The sequence below is a fragment of the Platalea leucorodia genome (assembly GCF_965183815.1).
Source record: "Platalea leucorodia genome assembly, chromosome: 7".
Lineage (NCBI taxonomy): Eukaryota > Metazoa > Chordata > Aves > Pelecaniformes > Threskiornithidae > Platalea > Platalea leucorodia.
The window spans coordinates 27,371,034-27,392,170 of NC_138829.1; the positions used below are offsets into that span (position 1 = coordinate 27,371,034).

At 37.2% G+C, this 21,137-nt stretch overlaps 1 protein-coding gene across 6 annotated transcripts in view; it reads left to right on the forward strand.

Annotated features, from left to right (window-relative positions):
• Positions 1-21,137, forward strand: part of SEC23A (SEC23 homolog A, COPII coat complex component) — a 34,968-nt gene that overhangs the window by 12,066 nt on the left and 1,765 nt on the right. For all 6 annotated transcript variants that reach the window (XM_082318055.1, XM_082318054.1, XM_082318057.1 and 3 more), the window contains 15 exons: positions 594-830; positions 939-1,018; positions 1,956-2,100; positions 2,443-2,601; positions 3,437-3,552; positions 5,690-5,813; positions 6,969-7,049; positions 8,815-8,904; positions 9,995-10,101; positions 11,764-11,917; positions 12,654-12,731; positions 13,725-13,886; positions 15,410-15,496; positions 16,988-17,143; positions 17,754-17,819. In XM_082318055.1, the coding sequence (XP_082174181.1) occupies positions 594-830; positions 939-1,018; positions 1,956-2,100; positions 2,443-2,601; positions 3,437-3,552; positions 5,690-5,813; positions 6,969-7,049; positions 8,815-8,904; positions 9,995-10,101; positions 11,764-11,917; positions 12,654-12,731; positions 13,725-13,886; positions 15,410-15,496; positions 16,988-17,143; positions 17,754-17,819 (1,842 nt within the window). The remainder of the gene's footprint in view (positions 1-593; positions 831-938; positions 1,019-1,955; positions 2,101-2,442; positions 2,602-3,436; positions 3,553-5,689; positions 5,814-6,968; positions 7,050-8,814; positions 8,905-9,994; positions 10,102-11,763; positions 11,918-12,653; positions 12,732-13,724; positions 13,887-15,409; positions 15,497-16,987; positions 17,144-17,753; positions 17,820-21,137) is intronic.

Below are 21,137 nucleotides of genomic sequence, written 5' to 3' on the forward strand. Positions count from 1 at the left end.
TTCCATTTTTGAGGATTAAAATTTGTAAGACTTCAGTGAGGCACTCAGATTATGAAGAGTGAAGACTGAATGGAATCTCTACTTTTTGCCAACTCTTGTAATGCAAAGTAAAGGGATATTTGCTCATAGTGCAGCAAAATTAGTTTAGAAAGAATAAAAAGAACTGATGATCTCTAGAGTAAAATTGTGAGGTGAAATGCCACAGAATGTTATCAGGTTGGAATATTTTATAATTGTGAAATTGTGAATAGCTTTATGACTATTACGTTCACTTGTAGCAATAAAAGCTCATTGTATGTTAAAAGATTTATATAATTCGCACATGCTTCAAAACTATCATGACATCCTGAAAGGATTTTTTTTTCTTCTGTACTAAGTATTTCTTTTTTTGTGCAGAGTTCATTATGGTAGGGGTTTCATTCCCTTTTAGCCCCAGATACTGTTTACTACTTGAGAGGGAGCTAAGTTAAGAACATTGACATTAGTATGATTAAAATTAAAACTTTTACAAAATATACTTTATTTGTTCATTATTGATCCTGTAAATATTGCAAGATTTGTTTTTCATGTGATTATATTTGTGTTTCTTAAAGCGTGGTCCTCAGATGCCTTTGATATTTCTTTATGTTGTGGACACGTGCATGGAAGACGAAGACTTGCAAGCTCTGAAGGAATCCATGCAAATGTCGCTTAGTCTCCTGCCACCAACTGCGTTAGTAGGCCTCATTACCTTTGGCCGAATGGTGCAAGTTCATGAGCTTGGCTGTGAAGGAATTTCCAAAAGTTACGTCTTCAGAGGAACAAAGGACCTATCTGCAAAACAGCTCCAGGTAACGCACAAAAGCGAACAAAAAGAAGTCATCAAGATGATGGCGATGAAGAAATTCAAACAGTCTGTAAACAGATTTTGTAATAAAATCTTATGTATTTGACTGCAGGAAATGCTAGGGCTTACAAAAGTAGCTGTTTCACAAGTCGGTCGGGGTCCTCAAGTGCAACAGCCACCACCTTCTAACAGGTAATCTGTTTAAAACATCTAAAAAAACATACCTTGACTATACTGATTTACTGAAAAACTTGTGTTTTATGACAATGAAAACAATCAACTGGCAGTTGAACCTTTTGATCAGGCACAGATTTACTAGGAGACTAATGGTTCTAGCCTGTTTCTTTCCTACAGTTTGTACTGGGATGAAAAGACTTAATGGGTGGCAGTAAAATCATCTGGATGATGCTTTGGAAATGTTCTGGGAGAAGGTTATATAGGCATATTATAGAGATGTAAATAATGATGCTTCTGTTGGTTCGTATGCTAGAAAGTGTTAGTAGCTGCTTTAGTGCCTCTTTCTTATGTGGATATCCAGTTTTGCCTTCCCTTTTTCTCCCGCTTCCACTCCTCTCCCCTCCCCTTCTGTCTCTCATTTGGAAATTGTGGGTTGGCGTTTGATTCTCCTGTGTATCCCACTGTGTCATAGAAGAAATTGATAAAATGATAAAAACGAGAGACAGTTTTGCAGTCTCTGCCTTCCAGTAAATAGCTGCATTTGTAGACAGCCTGTAGCAGAGAGCACGAAAAATCCTTTTATGTTAGTGTTTCTTCTGATCTTTTGATTTTCACTGAAGTAGTGAAACTTGAGTTTCTTTTTGAGATTCATAGGTCATGGTCTGTTGTGTTCTTTTGACTAGATAGGGTTCTTTCTGGATAGTGGTGATATCTCTAAGTTAGCAAGTTTTTGTTTTGCAAGCACTTTGCTGAACTTCTTAAGCTGAGTGTGCTGTGTATGTGGTAATACCAAACTGCGTTACCTTGGTGAGGCAGAGACATTGCTCTGAATCCAGACTAGAATCTAGAATTAGACGTTGCTAAAATATGTCTAATACGTTGCTACTGAGCAACTGATAAAATTTTTATTTAACAATTTGAATCTAAACTAATTCCATGTATTTGTTTACAGATTTTTGCAACCGGTGCAGAAAATTGATATGAATCTTACTGATCTTTTGGGTGAACTGCAACGGGATCCTTGGCCTGTTCCACAAGGAAAACGGCCCTTACGTTCTTCTGGAGTGGCTCTTTCTATAGCTGTAGGGCTCCTTGAGGTAACAGCTTTAACTGCAGTTGTGCTAATATGTAAATAGATCATTTTGTTGCAGAAAAGGTGCCACAATCAATATGTAAAAACCTTAGTAATTGATGCATGTTAGATTTGTATGATGATTCTGATGGATATCATTATTTACATACATAGACTAATCATAGGTGTTTACACGTTTTAATGAGGCAAAATTGAGACTTTGAATTAACAGTGGATTTAAGTTTTCAGAGGGGAAAAGTACAGTTATTGTTAGAATCCTATCAATGTGATAAATACCTGCATAGCTATTTCTTTTGTTCAATTTGTAGCAAAACCTGATGGTTTCATTTGTCTTTATTTCCTGCAGTGCACTTTTCCTAATACCGGTGCACGTATAATGATGTTCATTGGAGGACCAGCTACACAAGGACCTGGCATGGTTGTAGGGGATGAATTGAAGCTACCTATAAGATCATGGCATGACATTGAAAAAGACAATGCTAAATATGTTAAAAAGGGCACTAAGGTAAGAGATGATCATGGGTGATATTTTAGGCATCTTACCAGTAAGTAAACATTTACATTGCCTGGCACTGTAAAATACTGTCAGGAGTAGCAAATGTATAAAGAGGGGGGAATTGTGTGGGTTTGTTTACCTGTCTCTGAATAGTGGTATGTCTTCAGGAATTTCTTCAGAAATTTCAGTATATTGAGTTAGGACTTTGTATAGCTTTACATGAAATTTCTTCGGAGCATTTCCCTGGTTTAAGTCAGAGAAGATTCATGTGACTAAATGATCTATCTAGAGTAAGGCTGTCTGCTTCTAAGACAGCTGCTCAGAACTGTCTCTGTAGTTGGGGGAGGGTTAGGCAGTAGAGTTTAGGCATAGTTCGTTTCATCCTAAATGTACATTTGGGCAGGTGAACTGCATCCAAAACCTGTTGAATTCATCTTAACTGATTATAATGGGAGCTTAAATGATTAGCTCAGTCATGGGCGCCTGTCGTTATAGACACTTGAGATTAGAAAGGTAGATTCAATTCTGTGTGTTGGATCTAGTACTTAATGCAAAGTTTAAAAAGAAAAGATCAAGGTTGTTTCTTAGTTTAAATAGCAACTGCTGGTCTACCTAGTGTGAGTCAGGTTCTCAGCTGGTCACCAAAAAAACCACAGGCGTTGAAAATTCAAGTCTTAATTTTAACTTCAGGAAAAAATACTCTTTTAGCTTGTATTAGAATATGATGTGAATAATGTCTGATAATGTTGTTTTAGAATAATTTGGGGAGTTTAGGATTTAATATGAAGATGAGGAGAGTTCACGTCATAAATTGCTATGAACTGTATTTTCATCTTGGATTTAGCATTTTGAAGCCCTGGCTAATCGGGCTGCAACAAATGGTCATGTTATTGACATATATGCATGTGCATTGGATCAGACTGGTCTTCTGGAGATGAAGTGTTGTCCCAACTACACTGGGTATGTGCCTGTTCATTTTTAAGTAGTATATGAAGGTGCAGGATATTTTTTTTTTAAGTTGTTTAACAGGAAGCACTTACCAAAGCCATTCCTCTACTTTAAAAAAAACCAAAAAAACAACCCAAACCCCAGAAAACCCCACAGACCTACTCTGATATACTGTGACGGTTGCATTTGTACCAGAATTTTGGATTTTCTCAGCCTCTGGCAGATTTATTTTAAATAACATGGATATCTCTTAAACATGCAATTTATCCTACGTACTGTTGCTATTTTTCTTTTTCAGTGTGTGTATATGTAAGCTGCAGGTTTCATTAAAGATAAGGACCTGTCATCGTTCTTTTTCTTGCTCTTCAGAGTGGTACAAAACCCTGTGTTATTCCTTCTGTCTTGTTCATGCCCTTCTTCTGTGTACTGTTGTTCATAGGCTCAACTACTGTCTTAGGTGATTATCGGGTACATCTGTTGCTCCTGATTTTTGCTCTCTCTATCCAGTTCTGCATTTCAGACATGGTCTTGTATTCCCTGCAGCTTGTCTTGCCATCAGTTCATTTTAACAGGATCAGAGCAAGTTCTAGTCTTTCTCATGAAACCACTCGCCTATTCTCTGTCACTGTGGATGACACCCTCACCCTTCCTCTTATGCAGATCTACAATTTGGGATAACTTTTGACGCTTGCTTGTGTGTTAAGTACCTCATTAATTTTGTAAATCTTGCCAATTCTCTCTCTGTATTTTTTCAAAGTCTGTCTTTTCTTTCTCTTTCTGAAAGTCTTTTCTACACGCATAATATTTCATCTTTGCTAGGTAGCTGCCTGCTTTGCACACCATTTGATTTTTACATTAGACTTCTGTATTCAGTCTGGATTCTTTTGCCAAGCTCATTTTTCTTGCTTGTTATTGTTAGCTGTGTCAGTACCAGCTGCAGTTAAAATTAAATGAAGCACCTTTGCTTATCCGTTTAATAACTGGTGTATCTGTGGGTAACGGGCCTTCTTAGTTGCCTGTCAATACCCTCATATGACAGAGGATCCTAAGCACATGCTCCGTTCCTAGGCATACCAAGAAGAATGAGAGATGCAGCCACAGACTATGATGAACATATGCCGCTGAGTTTCAGGCCAGCTTGGCCATGCTAGTCACTGCTGGGTTGCTTCTTTCCAGAGGTGTGTTTGTATAGCCTTAGCATGGGAGTTTCCACTGCTTAGGATCCTAAAGTTCATGACTTCACTTGCACATTTGATTCTTACTCCTTTTCTGCATCAAACTCAAGCTGTATTTTTCTATATACTACAGTGTAATTTTGCTCTTTCTCTCTGCTCTTGTGACTCACCTTACCCTGTTTCTGCTCTTCCGGCAAAACTAGCCTTAATGTATAGTTTGTCCATTTCTTTTACAGCTGTTCCTATTTTCTGTTCAGTTACATCCTACATACAGGGAGGGCGTTCTGATTCTGCCTGTGTCTGTTGTCTTCTATCTTCGAGTATCCACCTGAAAACTTCTATAACTTCTTTCAGGTGTAATGTTCGACCTATTAACATATTTTACTAATATGCTTTAATTAATATTTTTGGAGGAATAACAATAATACCTCCCATTACTATTTCCTAAACACAGTGTATGGTATTTCATGATAAGTGGCAACCGTTGCGGTTACATCCACAGAATATTGCTAAGCATAAAAACAAATCATGCTTCTTGAGCATGGATTTAAGCCTGGAATAAGGAGTGAACTACTCAAAATAAAATGGCGTGGTAATAGGTTTGGAACATTGAATAATAAAAGTAGTTAACTGACTTTGCCTGACAAGTCTGTGAGACATTTGTGGTGTTGAAGTCTAGTATAGTATTTTCCCAGTGAAAGATTTAGTTATACGTTATAATCACAATGACCTTAAGGTGCTGATGGGGCAAGAAGTTTCCTTAGAAAATTAATCCCTAACATTGTAGCAAAATCTTAATTTAATGATAGTCCATTTTAAGAAGGGAAAAATGTGCCTCACGGTGAACTGTCATTAGTTTTAGCCTTTAATAGAAATAAGCTATATAAATCCCATGTGGTAAATTATTGCATAATAAGTAATCTGTTTTAACTTGAGGGTTTTGTTTCTTTGTTCTTTTTGTTGTTGTTGTCTAGAGGCTACATGGTAATGGGAGACTCTTTCAATACATCTTTATTCAAACAAACCTTTCAGAGGGTATTCACAAAAGATATGCAAGGACAATTTAAAATGGGATTTGGTGGCACATTAGAAATAAAGGTAAGAATAAAAAATGCAGTGTATTAGTGAAACACTGGAATAGGATGGCTAAGAACTGTGGAATCTCGTCCCTTTAAGGATTTTTTGGGAACACACTAAACAGATGTGTCAGGGTTGGCTTGGACATAGCTGTTACTGCCTATCTATCTTTTTACAGTTCTGTGATTCTGTAAACGTGAGTTAGGTGTGATGCTAATCCCTTCTTACCCTGCATTCAGTGACAGCTAGAAGGGAGGCTGAACTAGAATTAATGTCTCTGTTAGAAACTCACAACGCTGTGTGTGTAGATTTTGGTATCAGTAGTGAGTGTTTGTTGGTTTTAGGTCCAGGTTATCTACATAGTCCAGGACAGCTTTCCTTTCGTTTTCCATCCTTATCAGAATCCACTCTGGCACTTTAACAATGTTCATTTTTACCTCCACTCTTTTGAGAAGCTTAGAGCTGAATGTGCTGTAGGTTCAGGTACGGTCTTCCATGATGTTTCTTGCAAAGTGTTACAATCCGGCCTTGTAGAACAATATGGAGCTATTTTCTTGTTCAGTAGAATTCTGTTTAAGTTTTTACTACCAGGACAAATAATTGAACCCTCTTTTTTCATGTACCTGTTCTTGTGAATTTTGTTGGAAGATCCTGAAAAAATGTGAAAGGGGAGCCCCAGTTCTAGAGGAATGTACAGATCACTTCAAAATTACATTGGAAGAATGTAAATAACTGGATTTTGCTTTTAGCTAAGTGTGTTTAGGAGATAGAGAGTATAAATTCAGTGTGGGGTATCTGCAGGCTTATCTTACCAGTCTTCAGTTTTAATCTCATCTTGTGAATAATTTAATTACTTTGCTAGAAAATAGACATTATCCAGTATACTTTCTAGGCTCCCAGGCTTACAAATAACAGCAGCTTTTCTCCATGTTTTAATTTATGTTCATGCTGTTGTTTCAGATGTACTAATTGGCATAGCAAACAAACATCATTAGGTGTAGAAAGTGAGCACATGAAAAGTTTCTCTAAATGTATCAAGCATTATTATATGTATAATCTTTCCTAAAAGTATCAAGAGTCTGATTTGCATTAAGGCTTTCATTAACTAATGATAAAATAAGACCGAGTTGTTCTTAGTGTGGCATATTAATGTATGTTTTTCTTCTAAATATGAAGACTTCAAGAGAAGTAAAGATTTCTGGAGCGATTGGACCCTGTGTCTCTCTCAACTCTAAAGGACCTTGCGTCTCAGAAAATGTAAGTTAGCTTTGCTGAAAATGAAGGTAATATCCTACTATGGAAAAATAGGATTTAGGATTTCTGGATTTGAAGAGAGGCTGAAACTTTTCCATAAATGGAACAAAGAATGTTTGCTTTTTTACCAATATTAAATTAAATACATGCAAGGGCTGTTTTTTGGATAAGCTCCTGTTCACTGCTAGATTAGATTCAAGTTGTGTTAGACCTTGCAGATCCCTTGTTGCTTGGTTAGGTTTGTCCACTGAGTGGTTGCTTTAAAATGATTACAGAGAAGTTACATGCTGGCTGGCAAAGCAGAAGCCAAGTAGAAAGTGAGTTAGGATGCTTTATTGTTAAAATCAGAGCTACGTTCTTTTACCCAAACGGAGAACCATGAAAATAAATTGTTTAGGAAGACCGAGAGAACAGGAGGACACAAGACCATGGGAACATCCCCTTTATCTTGACCCCATCTTCCCATTTGTATAGCTGTTTCACCAAATGCACATTTAATTAATTGATTAGAATATCCAGCTATTAAGGGCTCCTGAAGTAACTCCTTTAAATTCCCATCAGACTTAAATCATCACTTACTTTCTTATAAAATAATATTACAGTTTAATTTTGCATTTGATTGCTAATCAAAAACAATTCCTGCAAGTAACCAAATATTTTCTTACATTTGAAAAGTCTCACTTTTGTTCTTAACAATCTGCATAATAGACCACTTTCCAGTATGAAAGTGCTTACAAATGGCCTGCTTTAATCAAGCATTTTTCATGCCTAAATTTTCTGTGTATTTATGATTGCATGTTTGTGAACTAAAAACCTCAATATAATCAGCACTTTTTTCTTTCTTTCTTAGTGGTCTGGTGCAGATTTTCTTATTTCGTCACCTGAATGGTTGCATATATTACAATAAAACTTAAAAACCCAAAAAACAATTAAATGTACATCTCCTTATTTAAGCTACATATTTAAATCATAGGAGGTAATAGAAAATTTAATTGTGAATTCGTGTCTGTTGCCTTGCAGTTGTATCCTGATTAATTTCTATTTTAAAAACCTTTTTGTTGAAATTGTCGGAATTAATTTTTTTTGAGGTAAAACATATGAATAAAATGTAGATGTGTGCAGCTCACTGCACGTGGTAACTGGACAATTAATCTAGCCACAACGCTTTTAACAGTGAACACAAGCACGGTGACAATATTGCCAGTATAATTTTCCTTGAATGTTTTGTTTGGTTTCACTGGGTCCATTATGGATGACTGATTATTTTAATTGGTTTCTCTGGATATTTATGTTGTTTGGATGACAAAAAGGAATTGTCACTTGAAATACATCACTGTCTTTATACAGTGTCCTTGTTAGTTACTAGAGACTATGTAACTATAGACTATATGCTATGTAAGCTATCTACTTGAGGTTTTACTGGTGTGTCATTCCACTTACATGGTGTTTCTTACCTCTTCTCTTGAGACTGTTTAAGCAAAGTCGAGTACTTTTTCCTGTTTCTGACTTGCTTTTTCCATTTTTCTAATGCCATCTCCTTGTCTTTCTAATGTTTTAATCTTTCGCAACCGTCTCCTTTTTTATTATTCCTGCATCCAATACTGCAGTTGCTTTGTAAGAGTATTTGTCTGAGAATCTGACAGAGTGAGCAGGGATAAAATTTGTGACAGAGTAGTCGTAAACAATTGCCTGTAATGGCCAGATGTTGTACTTCGCAAAGGAAGGTAGTACTTCTGGTTTGTAAAAGTATTATAAAATCTTTCTGTAGGAGATTGGAACAGGAGGTACTTGTCAGTGGAAGATTTGTGGACTTAGTCCTACTACAACACTTGCACTGTACTTTGAAGTGGTCAACCAGGTAATAAATATTTGTCTACTTGTCTACTAAACACAGTAATTTTATTTTATGTGACTGTTGAAGCCTGTATTTTTGTGTGGTTCCTTCAAGCACAGTAGCAGGGATACAAACGATGTTGCCGTTTTGTGTTGTCAGAGTTTAGAGATGGACACTCTCAGCTTAATGATGAGCTAATCTTCTTCTTCAATATGATAGTGAGAACCAAAGAGCTCTACAAATTTTGGATAGCGTTCATAATCTAAGTCTGATTTTTCTTTTCAGTGTTACTTATTAAAATGTATTTCAGTTGCAATATATGAAAATACTGTAATCCATATATTTAAAAGTGCTTTTCAGTATTTCTCTGATGTTTTAGTTACAAGGTAATTACTCCATAATGTTATATTTTAATATATGCTTTAATTGCTCAGTATTTGCAAGTAAAGATTGGCTTCATTGAAATGCCTCAGGGCTATATGCCTGGTTTCCTGTCTCCCTGGGGGGGTACTAGGAAAGAGGATAAAAACGTGACAAGCAAATGTGTTACTTCCTTCTAGTACTTTCCGTTCTTCCAAATATTTGAAGCTCAGGATCTATGTGAGTTGACTGTAGTTTCTATATATTTAGTATGCTATATTGCATACTCTGTAACCTATGCAAAGGCTTGAAAACTTGAACTTACCTTAGCCATTTTTCATTTTACTTTTTGCATATTTATTTTGGTCTTATTTTATTACTAGCTCTAAAACTGTAATTCTAGTGAATCGTGATGTTCAAATAGAGTATAACGAAATCAGCAATTGTAACAGAGCCTCTTTGAATGTATTGTCTCTGTAAGGGTATGTGGAAGGAGAGAGCATTGGTTGCTTTAATGGTATCTGGTGGAGGCAGCAACTGCATCTAACAACCCTTAACAGTCTCCACGTTTATTGGCCATGTTTAGTAAAGGTACTCAACATAATAAAAGCATGAGACAATGCGTTTATATAACTTGAACTGCCTATTGCTAAGAATTTTATCGTTTTCTAGTAATTTGTTTATACCTTTTCGAATTATACTGTAAAATCTTGAGATTCACCTCCATTTCATTTTTTTTTCCTCCTGTACTTAGCACAATGCTCCCATTCCTCAAGGAGGACGTGGTGCAATCCAGTTTGTGACTCAGTACCAGCATTCCAGTGGACAGAGACGTATTAGAGTGACCACAGTTGCCAGAAAGTATGTTTTACTTGCGATGAATCATTTTTGAAAAAGCAGGGTATATATTTGCCTTTTAATCTTTAGATTTTGTAACCAATCTGTTGTTCTGGGATATGCAGTGCCACAGGTGGTGAAGGCATGATCATACCTTTGAAATAGTTGCCTTTCTTGTTCTGTGGGCTGTTTATTTTCTGAGAGGTTGCAGTGGCTCTATAATGATGTTATGGGAGTGCTCTGAAGTAACCCAAGTGATTTTAGATGAAGGGGAAGCTTTGAGTTAAATTCTATGGCCTAAACTGAAGAGATGGTCAGACTTAGGGAATGGTAAAAATCACTTCATAACTTAACTTGAGACTGCTAGCTGCAGTTCAGGGGGGTGTAAATACCTGTTCTTCCATGTATAACTTTTACCTGCAGCTTCCTTGATTCAGTTTACTTCACAATTTCAGAAAGTCGTGTTTAATATTATGCAGGCATTTTTCAATGTCTAATGACATTTCCTTTAAGCTGAAGGAGATTATTGATTGGTTAATTTGATGGAAGATTGTCCTGGTTTCAGCTGGGATAGAGTTAATTTTCGTCTTGGTAGCCGGTATGGGGCTGTGTTTTGGGTTTAGGATGAGAACAATGTCGAGGATACACTGACGTTTTGTTCTTGCTAAGTAGTTGCTAAGTGGCGCTCACAGTGGTAAAGGACTTTTCAACTGCCCATGCTCTGCCGGGTGCACAAGAAGCTGGGAGGGGGCACAGCCAGGACAGCTGACCCAGACTGGCCAAGGGGCTATTCCATACCATATGACGTCATGCTCAGTATATATATAAGCTGGGGGAAGAAGAAGGAAGGAGGGGGACATTGGGCGTGATGGCGTTTGTCTTCCCAAGTAACCATTACGCGTGATGGAGCCCTGCTTTCCTGGGGATGGCTGAACACCTGCCTGCCAATGGGAAGTAGTGAATGAATTCCTTGCTTTGTTTTGTTTGCGTGCACGGTTTTTTTTTGCTTTGCCTATTTAACTGTTCTAATTTATTTTACTTCAATTATTAAACTGTCTTTATCTCAACCCACGAGTTTTCTCCCTTTTGCCCTTCTGATTCTCCCCCCATCCCACCGGTGGGGAGTGAGCGAGCGGCTGCGTGGTGCTTAGTTGCTGGCTGGGGTTAAACCACGACAAAGATTCAGTTTATAAAAAAAAAAAAAAGGCATTGCCCTTACTGTTGATATGAATATCTTGTTAACTTACATTAGTTATGTTAGTAAAATCTTCTTGGTGACTGATAAAAGGACAGATTAATAGTTCACCTTGTAAATTGAAAAGAACAAGCGAGGTGCACAAGAAAACCGCTAGTGTGGGAATGTGTGATTAGCTTCAGGGACAGTGTTTTCGGTAACTTACCTTTGATAAATAATTTTTTTTTTTTTTAATATAGTAACTGTTTTATAAGTGGCATTATATTTTATTTCACTGGTTACATGGCATCTGTACAAATAAGGCACATTTCTAATTAAAGAATGGTTAACTGAGAGGCTGCTCGTTTACACCCAGTAGATTTTTTGAAGCTCCAGCATGAGTTTGTTAAACTGCTAACGCTGCTTTCTTTGCCTTAATTTTGAAGGGATATTTTGAGCTTGGACATCTTACCTTTCGCTGTGATGCAAACACTTGTGTTTTTCTTTTGCAGCTGGGCAGATGCACAGACGCAGATTCAAAACATTGCTGCATCTTTTGACCAGGAGGCTGCTGCGATTCTCATGGCTAGATTGGCAGTGTATAGGGCAGAGACAGAAGAGGGGCCTGATGTGCTTAGGTGGCTGGACAGACAACTTATACGACTGGTAAAAAGCACTATCTTAGATTGGTTTCTTTTCTCCAAACGTATCATTCTTAAATGACTAGTGTTCAGTGATTGTTTCTTTAAAAATAAAACAAAACAAAAAACGAACTGAATGCTTCGTTTCCACAAGTGGGTATGCAGAATTAATTAAGATTTTCTATTTTAAATGGAAAAAAGAGCAGATATGTTTTTAGTTCATTTATTAATGTCTGCTCAGTCCTCAGCAGTTGGTAATTGCCACCAATTGAGAGAAAGTCTAGCATGAGATTAGCAGGAATTAAAGGTTTCTCTACTTTCTGCTGCCTATAATGATGATGTAGGTGAAATATTTTTAGGGAAAAAAAAAAGTCAAAGTATCTAGAAAGCCATATGGAATTTCTTTATTTTCGAAAGTTCAGTTTTCCGATTTTATTTTATTTTTTTTTTTATTTCTTACTTGCAAGTAAGTAGTTATTAATAATTTAATTTTAAACATGTTCTCCAGGGCTGTTTAATCATCTAACTCTGCTTAGCAATTTTAGAGAAAAAAACCAAAAAGCCGTTAAAGCCTCATACGCAAGGAAATCACTGCTTGTTAAGAAAAGAACTTAGGTCAGTGTTTTTGCTAGGTTTCTGTTTGCTTACAAAGCTGTAAGCACTTCAAATCATGTGTTTCTTAAAAACAAACAAATTTACAGTAATGGCATAGCCAAGCAAGTATGTTTCTTAATTTAGATAAATGTTTCTTTTTACTCCAGTGTCAGAAATTTGGAGAATATCACAAGGATGATCCAAGCTCTTTCAGATTTTCAGAAACCTTTTCACTTTACCCACAGGTGAGTAGAAGGAAGGTGTGTCTATAAGGGACAAAGAGAGAATGCTTAGTGAAGGACGAGGCACTGTAGGACAGAGTAAAATAAGGCATTACACTGGGTACCAGAATGAAAAGACCCCCCTGCCCCCAGCTGCTGTCTGGCATGTGACATTAAGCAAATCACTTCTGTTCTCTGTGCTGCTGTGTCCCCTTTTGCCCTCTGTCCTTACTGCTAAACTTCCTCCAACTGTGTGTATTTTTTGTTTCTCTTCTAATGGAATCCTCATCTTACCTGAGTCTGTAGTTCAGATAATGACACTGTTTTTTTTAAGGGCAGTTTTGATGAAGATGTTCAGAAAACATGAGAAAAGATATGGTTTTGCTTTGTTGTTTCTTTCTATATGATTTTTAATACTGACCTGAAAAGAAGCACTTCACTGGTGAAGTGGACTTGAGCTTGATGATATTAAACTTTGAATAGTTTCTTTGCTAATAATCCATTCTGATAAATCCCTCCATTCTGATAGCTCCTGATATGTTGTGTGTTGTGGAGAGACTGATTCAGCAGTGAAAGGATTTGCTTTTTCCATTTTACTAATGAAGTTCAACTTTGCTGTGGCTAACGTTCTTTTTTCTGTTCACATGCTGTAACATACCTTGTGTGTTCAAGCCCAGCGGCCTCCCTCATAGGAACAGTAGAACTTACGGTAAAGGAAGAGTTTAGCAATATTCAGTAATATTATTTGTCAGTTTGTGCTGGAGAAGAAGAAATATTAAACTTTTCTCTTAATTCAAAGCTGCTTTGTAGGCTTATCGATTCTGATGTCTCTGTCTTACTGTCATGAGAGCATATAAAAACTGGCAAAGGTGCATATACAAGTTAGGAATGTTAAAGGACTTCGAATTCAATTTTGTTGTGGCATTGGTCTCGTGTAGTTTGTGGAAAACATTTCTCGGCTTGTATAACTCTCCTTTTTATCTGTGAAAGTTCAAACAAATGGGTTTTGTTTTGCAGTTTATGTTTCACTTGAGAAGATCTCCTTTCTTACAAGTTTTTAATAACAGTCCAGATGAGAGCTCATACTACCGTCATCATTTCATGCGTCAAGATCTCACCCAGTCGCTTATCATGGTTCAGCCGATTCTTTATGCCTACTCGTTCAATGGACCTCCAGAGGTATCATTATATGTAACATAATAGTAGGTTAAAAGGTGCTGTTTTGAGAGAGAGATGATTGTTGTCCTCGCTTTTACATGTTATAAAAGGTGTTGTTTTAAAATTTATTGCATGCGAAAGATTATTCATTTAATATAGAACATACTATGAACAAGGCATATCTCAGAATTCTGATGTAGCATAGTCTTGAGAACAAAAGTCAGTTTGTGAAGAGGTGATGTTTTAAACTAAGGAATGGTAATGTTTTTTGTTAGTTTTTGAGAGCTATAGGAGTTTTGCTTTTGGTTTTGTGGTGCCAGAAGGTAAACATCAACAAAAATGTTTTTATTTCAAAATGTACTTTTTCTGTAGAGTTTGAAAGAAAAGCTGGTTTGTTTTTTTTTTTTGAAATGTGCAAAATTCTATCTCTATCTTAATGCCCTCAACCAAAGCTTCTAATTTTGATGTGGTTACCGTTATGTACAGATTACAGAACCTTCCAGCTGACCTTATTGGCACATTCTGTATAAACCTAAAATAAAAAGGTCATCTTCCAAGAAGCTTGTGAAAGAAGTGTAAGATAGGAGACAACAAAAGTAGTCTGATAGATAAGAGAGAGCGAGGAAATGGTAGGACAGTGAAAATAAACATCGTAGGCAGGGATCTCGGCAGGTTGGAATTCTAACTTTTGTTAGTTGTTGTTGTTTTTTTTTTTTTTAAGACTATGTCACAGGGATTAAAAAAAAGACTTTTAAAAGTGGAGTTTAAATTAGTGAGGTGGTTTGTGAAGAGCTGCTTACAGCTGTAAGATCATTCTCCCATGTATGAATAACAATTAGTCACGTGGGTGATGCAGAGGAGAAGCATGATCAAGGGGGAGCTTACACCTCAGTGTAGAATGAGTAATAATCTTTTTTTTTGATTCTTGGAATAGTTAATATTTTTGGTATCCCTAATAAGATTGATCCAATTAAATCATACGGTACTGATTCAATTAAATCATATAGTGCCAATATAGTGTCACTGCCCTTAAAAAGATTAATTAAAACCTTAAATATTACATTAGATTTCATAAATCATGAGTATTTACTATATACAGTATTCATTAATATATATGCACAGTAATAATAGCTGCAAGGACAAGACTAAAAAAAACCAAACAACCCACAACCCCCAAATCTTACACTTGAATAACTACTGAATCTTTATACGTTGAAATATCATTCAAGTTAATGGTGTTGTACAGGCAAATATGGAGGTGCTTGAAAGACTAGAAAAGTGCATAATAATGAAAGAGGTTTCAGCTCTTGAATACAGTTTTTATTACTTTCCTGAAGTTATGTATTCAGAATCAGCCTGGATAACTTCAGAATGAGATTGTGTGGGTTGCAGATGTGTAACATGAAAACGAGCAAATATGGAGCTTTAGTAAGTGATTGCAAAAGTTCCTAAGATTGAGTGACTGATTGAAAAAGCTGGTAATGCCATCTGATTGCTCAGTTCTGCATCAGCTGGTAATTTTTTTATTTATTTTTAAATCTTAGCCTGTTCTTCTGGATAGCAGCAGCATTTTACCAGATCGCATTCTCCTTATGGACACCTTTTTCCAGATCCTTATTTATCATGGAGAGGTAAGATTTGTCGTTTCTTACATAAATACTCTTTTTCTGTAGGAGTGCTACGTTATGAAAGTCAAGCCCCAGTTCTAAAGCACTCCAGTGTTTTGACCTCTCATCTGCATGGCTGATACCAGACTCCTAATTCATGTTTGTAGTTTGGTGACGTAACATGCCTATACACAGATACCTGTCATTACTTGATGTTTTGGTGCTGTTTGTTATGACTGGTATAAGATGAATTAGCTTCAATATGCAGATTATTTGGTTTAGATCAATATTTTTCCAACTTTTGAGAGCGTTATTCCCCGCACCCCACTCCTGCTTTTCACTCATTTATTTTAGACCTCTAAATTAGTTCTTCAGGGATACGGAGTCAGAACACCAAGTTCTATAGTCACCCTTCATCTGCACTGTCCTGGAGGAATGAAACAGCTCCTGACAGCTGAGTAGATAGACATTCGCTAGTAATATAAATATAAATATAAATGCTTGTGACTTGCTAGTGCTCTGCTGCCCTGGAGGAATTGAGCTGCTGCTTTTTACTGCTTTGCAACTGTAAATGGTTCCCAGCTGAGAGTTTGAGAAATACTGTTCTGGATCATGTCCTCATAGCTGCACTGTTTAAAATAGTTACTAAACTTTAACACTTCTTAAGTAGAAAAATGTTCTCTGTATTTTTGTAAGATGCTGTCAGAAAGCAGCAGGGGCGGGCTGCTCCCTGAGGGAAGGGGAAAGGGGAGCTGAGCATGATTGCAAGGCAGGCAGAGGCCTCACCAGTGAGTACCTGGCCCCACACTACCTAGGCAAGGCAAGCAGAGCAGTTTACAGACAGTAGCCAGGTTCGGCCACCAGTCCAGATCATCACACAAGTTGATGGGGGTGAGGCAGATCCCAGTTCTTGCTGGGTAGTCAAGTCCCCGGGTGGGGGTCCAGGTGAGTGGGGTGCATGGCCAGGTACAGGCATGGCTGAGGTGTAGCTCAGGCAGGAGCCAGGAATGAGCCTCAGCTTAAAAGCAGCTGCCAAGCAAAGGAGGGGAGAACCCCTACTGAGGCTCCCTCCAGGTCTTTCCTAACAACAGCCTGTATCAGTGAGTGACCTTGCGCAGCAGCTTCACTCCTAGAAGGCGGGGAGGCAGCGCTACAGGCCCTGAAAGTTAAATATCAGTGTAAGTATTTATTTCTTAGGTGTCATAGACATGCATTTTAGAGAACTGTAAATAGTATCCTTGACCTCATGAACTAAACGTTTAGCATACAAAGGCTGACAAAAAAAGGAAATACAGAAGGACCACAAACTGTTAGTTTAAAAAAAAAAAAACCATCTAGTGGCATGCTACTTGCACATCTTGGCTTTTAAAAATTAACTTGCATACTATAGGGCAGAAAGGGGTGAGTGATAGAAAAGAGGCTAGCAATGGCACATTCTCCTCTGAAAAGCCCTGTGTATCTGCTAAGAAAGATTGGTGAATCAGTTCTAAATTTCTTTCTTCCCCCTATCCCCAGACCATAGCTCAGTGGCGTAAATCAGGTTACCAAGATATGCCGGAATATGAAAACTTCCATCACTTGCTACAAGCTCCAATAGATGATGCCCAAGAAATTCTCCATTCCAGATTTCCAATGCCCAGATACATTGATACAGAGCATGGAGGAAGCCAGGTATGGTAAAATATGCATTATATAATCTAGGAAGTGATGTGTTAGTAATGTCATGAGATTTTTTTGGTAGTAAACATGCATTTCTGTGCTCAAATATATGTAAGTTGCAAGTGAAAACTCTGAATTCTAAAGCTTTTACAGAGCCAGATATTTAATAGTAGCTTTTTGCCTAATTTGTGAATCGTGTTATTTATTACTATATTTACTATACTGACTTGGACTCAGATTCCTCGCATGAGGTAAGACGAAAAAGATAGCACTTGTCAGGTTCTCTGAACCAATACCAGAAGTATTCTTTGTGTTATTTTTAAAAAACTTCTTAATTAATATTTTATTGATACTCATATTTGCTTTGCTAGTGCTTAGAAGAAGGCAAAAGCTTACTTTCTGCTACGTTGAAAAGTTGTTAGCAGTTCTGCATTATAGCTATAGAATCCAGGGAGTGACTTTATTTACAGAGGTGCTACTTTCTCTTCTAAATAGGTATCTGTGCATGTTTTTGTCTCCAAATAATAGAAATGGTATATTTCATACACATGTAATTTTTTCTGAGTACAAGAAACTTCTATCTGAGAAGATTAATTTATTGCCTGTGTTTTGTTTTTTAAAGGCTCGTTTCCTGCTTTCAAAAGTAAATCCCTCTCAGACTCATAACAATATGTATGCATGGGGACAGGTAAGTATGAATCTGCTGATGAAGCTCGTATGCGTGATTTTATGTTCTTTTTCCCTGCTTCATAAATCAAGTGACACGTTGTGTACATATAAGTAATAATGCCAAGTTCTAAAACTGAAAAAGTAACGCAGTTTTGGCCTGATGCCACCAAAATTGCAAAAGTTAAGAAAAATGGATTTCATTTCTTCGGACAAAAATGATCTGGTTTGCTCTTCTAAGCTTCTGTTACGCTACTTTCATGTCTAACTATCTTTCTCGGGCAGATACCTCCAGATTCCTTAGAATGAGAGCAGTTACCACACATAAAGACTAAGGGAACTTTTTGCAATAGGGAAAATAAATTTTGAAGTTAGTTATAAGCAAGAACTGAAAGTACATCAGATTTCCAGAATTTTTGTGGCCCAGGTGACCAGGAATCAGTTTTTTCAAATCTTGTCTTTAGGAAGGAAGTTATGTAAGAGTTCAAAAGGTAAACTTTCTGGAGCAGATTGTATTCTTGAACGTTGCATCCCAGTTCCATGTTCTCCTTCCAAATACAGCTTTTATGGCGGGAAGAGAAACACTGCTGTGGGTGAACGCTAGTGCAGTGTCATTTTTCATTAAAATGTAATGGCATCAGACAGTTGAAACTACATATTAACTGTACTTTTAGAGTACTTTGCTGAAGGGCATACAGTGTTCAAGTCATGAGTGAGAAAGCTCTGTAGCAATTTTATGGCACTGATTTTTGTCAGAGAAGTTTTATAAGGGCACGTTTCATAGGGTCGTATTGGTTCTCATGAAACTTCTGGCAGGGAAGAGCACTGAGGTCCCGAGCGAAAAGACTTCACAACTCTGTACTGAGTCAGGGACAGCACGATTTGAACCCAGCTCTCTTGCCTCCAAAGTCGATAACCTAACCAGCAATCTGTTAGTGTCTCTCTTCACCACGTTTCCTCTACAACATACACACAAATCCTGAGGTTGGAAAGGTCTTGTTTTTATCTAAACATTACCTGGAAATTTTTGAAGTTTTGACGTTTCCAACAGTACAGGACAACTGTTACCTGCTCATTTAATTAGTAAGCAAATGAAACAGTATTCCAAATACAAGTGCAAACAGAAAACAATTCTTGAACTGATCTCTAAGAAAATTGTTTATGCTGGACAAGTGAGACTCTTTGATACATCTTGGAAAAGACAGCTTTCCCTTTTAATGTTGAAAAGAATTCAGTTCTAGGGTAACATAAGAAATGGTGTGTTAATCTCCCCACTGGCATTGCGGTGCGTGCGCTCAACATAATATCCGCCTGTGTTTGCAGGGTTTTGTGTGTGCTCAACATAGTATCCTCGTGTGTTTGCACGGGTTTTTGTGAACAAAGTTGAACCAAGTACAAATTATGAAATGAGAAATGTAACTGTTGGGGAGAAAATTTTAAACTGAAATGCTTTTGCTCTTGTTTTTTCTCATGAGCTTCCTGGATTGTTTCATGTAATTTTATTTTGTGCATAACTGAAAGTCTACAGAAAAATTTGTTAGTCCACGTTGACCTGAAGAGGGCACCCACACATCACTGAAACCATGTTTCAGGAGGTGATTAATTGACTAGTTCGGTTTTTAATATTGTAAGGAAGGATTTTTTTTTTTTAAACTTTACCAGGTAGGTGCCTTATATAGTATAGAAAATATTTTCAGAAAATAATGGTGAACTTTTCATAAAGCTCTATTATGTTGATTAGTCTTTGAAGAAGCAGTTGAAATTTTCAGATTATATTGGATATGACATTTATTTGAGCATGCCTTTATTTTCAGCTCTTTTTTTTTTAATCTTTCTTGTCTTGGTAACTATGGGGAATTTGCAATTTGAAACAAAAGAAGTCGTCAGTGGCACAAATCTTATCAAATGCCGAGCTAGCTGTCACCAAATCACTGTTAATTAAATTTAAATTCTCATTGTATGCCTTAGATCAAAATTTTGAATGAACAGAAAACAAAACTTAAGGTGGTCTGTGAAAAATCAAAGCTGATTCTCATGTACTTTTCAGACTTGTGCATTGTGACTGTGCTGGTTTTCACCTTATTCCCCAGCAAATAAAATACGCTGCTACCTTTCCTACTAGAATGAAGGGTTCCCCGTCTTCAGAGCAAAGCTACTGCTGTTGGTGACAGTTGTGACAGCAGCTGCCTGCGTGCGTGTGTTGGATGAGGTGTTCAGCTTCAGGAATAGTCTGTGCCTTGGTTTTATTACCCTTGATTGTCACTAGTGGTCATCATGAGGGATCTCTTTTCTTAGGGGTCTGTTGGCTCCTTTTGTGGTTTATTTACTAGAGGATGATGTACTGTCCTTCTGTGCGTAAGACACAAGGTGCCAAATCGGATCCTGCCTCAGAATTAAACTACTTGTCATTCCCTTGTGGATTCTTAAATAAGAGAGCTCAGGCTTAGCATTTGGCAGGCTTGGAAGTAGAACATCCTTTATTCTCATCTTGCCGCCATCAGCTGATAGATAATTTAGTGGGCCTTCCCTGCGGGTGACTGCGTATTGTGGTGATGTAAGAACTCTTACTGCTCCTAGATTTGTCTCTTGATCATTAACCGAGAACTGGGTTTGGCCAGTTCTCAAAAAGGGGCACCAGTTCTAAGCATCCTTGTTAAGACTTTCACGTCTCTGTTTCGGAAGATTTTGTAAGAGTTCAGACATCTGTATTTCATTTGGAAGTACGGGTGCTTAGTACCTTTGAAGAGGATGAATTGTTGAGATTTACAGTAATTCCTCCTACATCTGTAAATGGAAGTAATGACAGATTGGTTTCAAGGACTTAAGAGAGTTACTATGTAACATTCGCAGAGTTGCCAACTGCTGTTTTATTTAGACTGTAAATTTTTTTAAAAATAATAATTAAAAGATGACCATTTTGAACTTCTTCTGTTTCTGAAAATTACTTCTGAGGTCAAAAAGTAAATTGCAAAAATCTACCCAAAAGGTTTTTTTTTTTTAATCTTTTGTGATCCGATTTTGCAGTGGCATGACCTTCAGATGTTGTTTTTGGTGTTCCTCTGAGGTGGCACAGAGCTGTAGGAGAGAATTGGCCCAGCTTTCCTTGAGAAAGCTAGTTGACCTTCACTCGATGTCAAATGAGGCCCTCAGTGATTTGTTTCCTCCTTTCGCTGATCTGATATGTCTGAGCTTCACTGACAGATCCTGAGTTGTTAGTTGTGTCACTTGCGTGTTTCTGTTTCTCTCACCTTTGTCTGCTCCGCTGAGGTAGGAATGATACAGGAACTGTGGCATGGAAGCTTTATTTACTTCTAAAAATTTGTAAGTTAGTATTTGGTGG